At 35.5% G+C, this 6,000-nt stretch overlaps 1 protein-coding gene across 1 annotated transcript in view; it reads left to right on the top strand.

The window, feature by feature from the left end:
* The window catches only part of WNK3 (WNK lysine deficient protein kinase 3), a 312,303-nt gene that overhangs the window by 229,549 nt on the left and 76,754 nt on the right, over window positions 1–6,000 (top strand). Inside the window, exon 12 of the mRNA XM_004389125.2 lies at window positions 4,015–4,079. Within this exon, the coding sequence (XP_004389182.1) occupies window positions 4,015–4,079 (65 nt within the window). The remainder of the gene's footprint in view (window positions 1–4,014; window positions 4,080–6,000) is intronic.

Raw genomic sequence — 6,000 nt, 5'->3', positions numbered from 1 at the left:
TTATTGGTCCAGTTGTGAGGACTTTTCTTTATGTTGAGGTGTAATCCATACTGAAGGCTGTAGTCTTTGATCTTCATCAGTAAGTGCTTCAAGTCGTCTTCACTTTCAACAAGCAAGGTTGTGTCATCTGCATAACACAGGTTATTAATGAGTCTTCCTCCAATCCTGAGCCCCATTCTTTTTCATATAGTCCAGCTTCTCGGATTATTTGTTCAGCATACAGATTGAATAAGTATGGTGAAAGGATAATATCTTCGTAGTGAATTGACCTTTTTATCATTATATATCATTATATAATGTCCTTTTTTGTCTCTTGTAACACAGTTTAACCTAAACTCTATTTTGTCTGGTAATAATGTAGCCATCCCAGCTCTCTTTTAGTTACTATTTACATGGAATGTTTTTTCCCATCCTTTCACTTTCAACTTATTCGTGTGTTTGCATCTAAAGTGGGTCTCTTGTAGACATCATGTAGTTGGGTTGTACATTTTTTTAATCCATTTTGCTAATTTTTGCCATTTGATTAGACAGTTTAAACCATTTTCATTTAAATAGTTGCTGATATTCTGCTTTTTCTATTTGTTTTCTGTGTGAGATACACACACACACACACACACACACACACACACACACACACGTACGCACGGAGCTCTGGTGGCACAGTGGTTAAGAGCTTGGCTGCTAACCCAAAAGTCAGCAGTTCAAATCCACCAGCTGCTCCTTGGAAACCCTATGGGGCAGTTCTACTCTGTCCTATAGGGTCACTATGAATGAGGATCGACTCGACGACAACGGGTTTGATTTGGTTTGATATTTACATATATTATGTTTGTCCCTTGTTTCCTTCAATATTTTGTGCTTTAGTTGATTTTTTTGTACTGAACCATTTTTATTCCTTTCTTGTTTACACTTGCATATTTTTTAAAAAATATTTTCTTTGTGGTTGCTATGGGGATTTCTTTTAACATCTTACATTTATGACAAAAGTAAAAACCCATTGCCATCAAGTCGATTTGACTCATAGTGACCCTATAGTACAGAGTAGAGCTGCCCCATAAGGTTTCCAAGGATGTAAATCTTTATGGAAGCTGACTGCCACACCTTTCTCCCATGGAGCCACTGGTGAGTTTGAACCACTGACCTTTCTGTTAGCAGCTGAGTGCTTTAACCAGTGTGCCACCAAGTCTCCTTCATTTATGACAACCGAGTTTAAATTGATACCAACTTAACTTCAATAACAGACACGAAATCTGTTGCTGTACCACTCCTCCCCCTTTTTTGTTTTTTGTTGTCACAAATTACATCTTTATACATCGTGTGCCCAATAACATAAATCTATAATTATTTCTTATGTACAGAAATACCATAAAACTGGCCTTGTATTTACCCATAAAATTTCCTTTTCTGGCAATCATTTTTTTCTTCATGCAGCTTCTAGCTACTGTGTGATGTCCTTTCATTTCAACCTAAAGGACTCGTTTTAGCATTTCTTGTAAGACTGATCTTATGGTTACGAACTCACCCAACTTTTGTTTATCTGAGAATCTCTTAATTTCACCATCATTTTTGAGGAACAGTTTTGTTGGATACAAATGTCACGGTTGACACTTTAAATATGTCTTTAAATATATTTCAGTACTTTCAATATGTCTTGTCACTGCCTTCTGGTCTCCCTGGTTTCTGAGGAGAAATTGGCATCGAATCTTATTGAGACTCCCTTGTATGTGATGATTCCCTTCTCTCTTGCTGCTTTCAAGATTCTCTCTTTATCTTTGTTTTGAGAGTTTGGTTATAAAGTGTCTCAATGTGGATATTTTGGAGTTTTTCCTACTTGGGGTTCATTGAGCTTCTTGTATGTGTTGATTCATGTCTTTTGTCAAATTTGGAACTTTTAAGCCATTATTTCTTTAGAAATTCTTTCTTCTCCTTTCTCTGCCTCTTCTCCTTCTGGGACTTGCATAATGTGTATTTTGGTTCCTTTGATGATTTCCCACAAGACCCTTAGTCTCTGTTTCCTTTTCTTAATTCTTTCTTCTTTTTGCTCCTTTGACTTGATAATTTCAGTTGTCCTGTCTTCACGTTTGCTGATTTTTTTCTTCTGCTGGATCAAATCTTCTACTGCACCCCTTAGTCAGTTTTTCATTTCAGTTATTGTACTTTTCAGCTCCAGTATTTCTATTTGGTTCCATTGTATAATTTTTATATTTATATTGGTATTCTCATTTTGTTCTTGTGTTTTTTCCCCGATTTCCTTGAGTTCTTTGTCCATGTTTTCCTTTAGCTTTTACTGTTGTTTTAATGATTTTGTCTCCTATATCCATTAAGTGGGCTTTCCCAGGGATGGTTTCAGTTTCTTTATTTTGTCCTTTTGAATGGGTCTTTCTTTCCTGTTTCTTTGTATGTCTTGTAATTTTTTCTTGAAACTGGGACATTTGACTATTTTAACATGCCAGCTCTGGAAATCAAATTCTTCCCCTTCCCCAGATTTTGCTTGCTTTTGTGTTTTGTTCGTTTTTGTTTTTAATTGTTGATGGCTGTAGTAGTCCATTTGTTTAGTGACTTCCACTAACTTTTTTCACAGTGACTGCCTTCTTGGACATTTGTGGACCCTGAAGTCCCTGTTTCTTAATTTGTATTCAGCTAGTGTCTTGATAGATTTTGTTTAATGCCAAGGGTAAAAAAAGAAGAAAATCTTTTCTGTCTTTGCAAAATAGTTCTGTACCTGGCAACAACTTCAATATTTAGCCAGGCTGGCACTGTACATAGAGATCAGCCCGAGGTGAAAGTGTAGAGTCTTCTCAGGTAATTTCTGAGCATGTGTCTTGCCCTGAGCATGTGTCTGCCTTTCTTAATTCTTTCATATGCTTTTGAAAGCCTTCATTTCCAAAAGAGACTCTCTGACCTGTCCTTCCAGTCTTTAGGCACCTATTGTATGTCTTAATGACACTCTTTAGCTTCAGCCAGCTACAGGCAATGACAGTGGTTTCCTGCTACCTCTGTGCCCTGCATAAGCTTCAGTATAGGCCAAATTGAGATGAGCACCTTCAGGTAGCCCCCAGACAAGTTAGAACAGACACACACAATAATTTGCAAATAATGTTTGCTCTGCTCCATCTAGAGCCAGAGACCAGGCTCCCTCTCTGGGAGTTCTGGCCATTTCTGCTTTAAGATTGCCATGCCAAGTCATGGAGGGTGTTGGGTATGGCATGTAGAAAACCAACGCTTTCCTACCATTTATTTGTTGCCTTTTTCTTGCTTTATCAGTTGTTTAGTTGCTGTAATTTCTTAATAGTTTCCAGAGTTCTGACAAAGTTTGTTCTTCCAGTTTTTGCTTGCTTGGAGGGTGTGGGCGGGGATGGGAGCATCAGCTGCTCGTGTTGCAGTCTTGCTCAAGACTTTCAGATTTGCATTTTAAGATCACTCTATGCTGTTACCAATAACTGTGCATAGAATAGTGTTTAAAACTTTTTTTCAAGAGTGTTGGTATTTGCCTCCTTAGTAGGTTTAAACTTGTCCCTCAGTTGCCAGTGTTGCGCTGCTGGATATTAATGTCTCAAAAGAATAATTAGCAGTAGTTTAGTGAAAAGATACTGTTTAAAAGGAGCAAGAGAGAGACATATATACCACACAGTGCATTAAAATGATTCCTTGATTTATCTTCTTGTGTAATAGAAGCAACTCTTCTTTTTAGTAGTAGTTTTACAGTTAGGACTGGAAGATGAATAGTACTGTATGCCATTGAAAACAATGGAAACTAAAGTGCATAAAACAATACTATCTTTTTTAATAAAAACATTGATGATGAAGTGTACATTTTATTTTTCTGTATCTTTGGTAGTAACATCACTAATAGGATTGATATAGACCTATAGACAATAATATAGATATTCTACCTAGTTTTGAGATAACCAAAACATCAAATGTAACAATCATGTTTTCTAAAATAGCAAATTGCATCTCTATTTTGAAATTTACTGTTACCATTGACAAGTTTTATTTTTATACTATTTACAGCCTGTATCCCAGCCAGTTGGAGTTGAACAACAGTCAACTCTTCTAAAATCGGATTTAGTTCATAGGTAAGTATCTTTAAATTAATACCATGAGAACAATGAGCATATGATTAAGTGTGTGCATTCATTAGGATCTTGGTGTGTCTTGACCACAGAAGCTTCTCTGTGTTTGTATTTGTGTGTATGTTTAATAAAAATTGTAGGTGTTATTTTTACTTTTTTATGTCAATAGTGATCATATGGATTGTGAGATTATTTTTTTTTGTTCTCTTTATGCTATTCTTTTCTAAGAAAAGCTAATACAGATTAAATAAGAAGTAAGAAATTATATAATGTAGAGTAAAATTTAAACTAATTTAAGGAAACATATTATAACTATATATATAATTGTGGTATTATTTGGTATTTATAAACTAGTATTTTTCTCTATGTTGTTCAGATTGGATAATTTCTGTTCTGTGTTCAGGTTCACTGATTCCTCTGTTTCAGTGAGTTTATTTCTTTTATTGTATTTTTTCAGTTCTGTAATTTCCACTTGGTTCTTTTTTATTTCTTCTGTTTCTTTCATGGAGATTTTCTATTTTTTTCAATTTTTTAAAGGAATTTCTAATTGCTCATTGAAACGTTTTGATTATGGCTGCTTTAATATCCTTGTAAGATAATTCCAATATCTGACTTATGTTGGTGTTGGCATCCGTTGATTGTCTTTTCTCATTTAAGTTGTGATTTTCCTGGTCTGGGATATGACAAGGGATTTTAGATTGCCTTCTGGACATTTTGGATATTATGTTAGTAGACTCTGGATCCTATTTAAATCTTGTGTTTTCGCAGGCAGTCACCTGTTTAGATACATAGATCCTGACCTACTTTTGTGGGCTCTTTTTCTAATGACAATTTTTTTCAGAGCCTTTATAGTGCACTTCCAGTCTGCTTCATTCACCTGAGACCCTGGGGCTCCCTGTGATGCTGCCTGTCGAGGGCAGAATGTACTTCTCTGGGTCTCTTTCCACTAGGTTCAGGATGGGAGATGCTTGGTCAAGGGGCAGAGACAGTACTTCCCCAGGCCTGGTCTCAGGCCCTCAGTGCTGCTGGGGTAGGGGATCCGGAGATGCTGCACCTGGATTGCCTTCTGTTGCTGGGCAGATTATCAGGAGACACCAAGCTGCAATGTTTTTCCTTAAGTCCTGGGTGTCCCTAGGCAGTCTGCTTTCATCTTTTCACCCTTCAGAGCTCTCCTGTGATTGTATACTGTATTATTTTTTTTCAGAATTTTAAGTTGTACTTAGGCAGGAGGAGCAGGGAGATATGTGTTTCTGCCGTCTTGTCCCAAACATGAAACTAGTGTTTTAAGGTAACTTTGAATGTGAATGATACAGCCCTATTAGCTAGAATTATGTTTCTTTTATATTCTGAGGAAGGTTATTTGATACTGCCATTTCTCTGCATGTTAAAAACTCCAAGGGCAGTATTAACATATCTTATTCCACTACTTGTGTTTATGCAAATCCTTTTTCACATGGACATAGAAAAAAAATTAGGAGTTATTTTTATCTCTTCTTGTCTATCTTTATGCAGATATTTCATGAGTAATTTTTAGGAGAAAGGGCTTACCTAAAAATTAATTTAAATGATACTAGTTTGGTGCTTACCAATTTTATAATTTAAATTTCAGATGTATTCTATTGGTAAAGTTTTGTATTTATTGAAGTATCTCAAGCTTATTAGAGAAAGAGCTAAAAAATACCTTTGACCCAGATAAACTAAAAGTTATTCTGTCCTTTGATAATCATATTGATTTGAACCTATGAAATATAACTAGTTAGAATTATTTTTTTAATCATATTTCTCAGTTTATTATTTTTTTAAACAAAAATGAGATTAGCATTTATCTTGCTTTTTTGTTTTATGTATCATGTTGATCTTTATAGTATATACAAATCTACTTCACTTTTTCAGCTAGCTACTATTGCTTTGTCTAGATGAACCA

The sequence above is a fragment of the Trichechus manatus genome, unplaced genomic scaffold (genome assembly GCF_000243295.1).
Source record: "Trichechus manatus latirostris isolate Lorelei unplaced genomic scaffold, TriManLat1.0 scaffold00233, whole genome shotgun sequence".
Taxonomy (NCBI): domain Eukaryota; kingdom Metazoa; phylum Chordata; class Mammalia; order Sirenia; family Trichechidae; genus Trichechus; species Trichechus manatus.
Note: the sequence above shows the minus strand (reverse complement) of the source record. Positions and strands in the feature narration are given on the sequence as shown.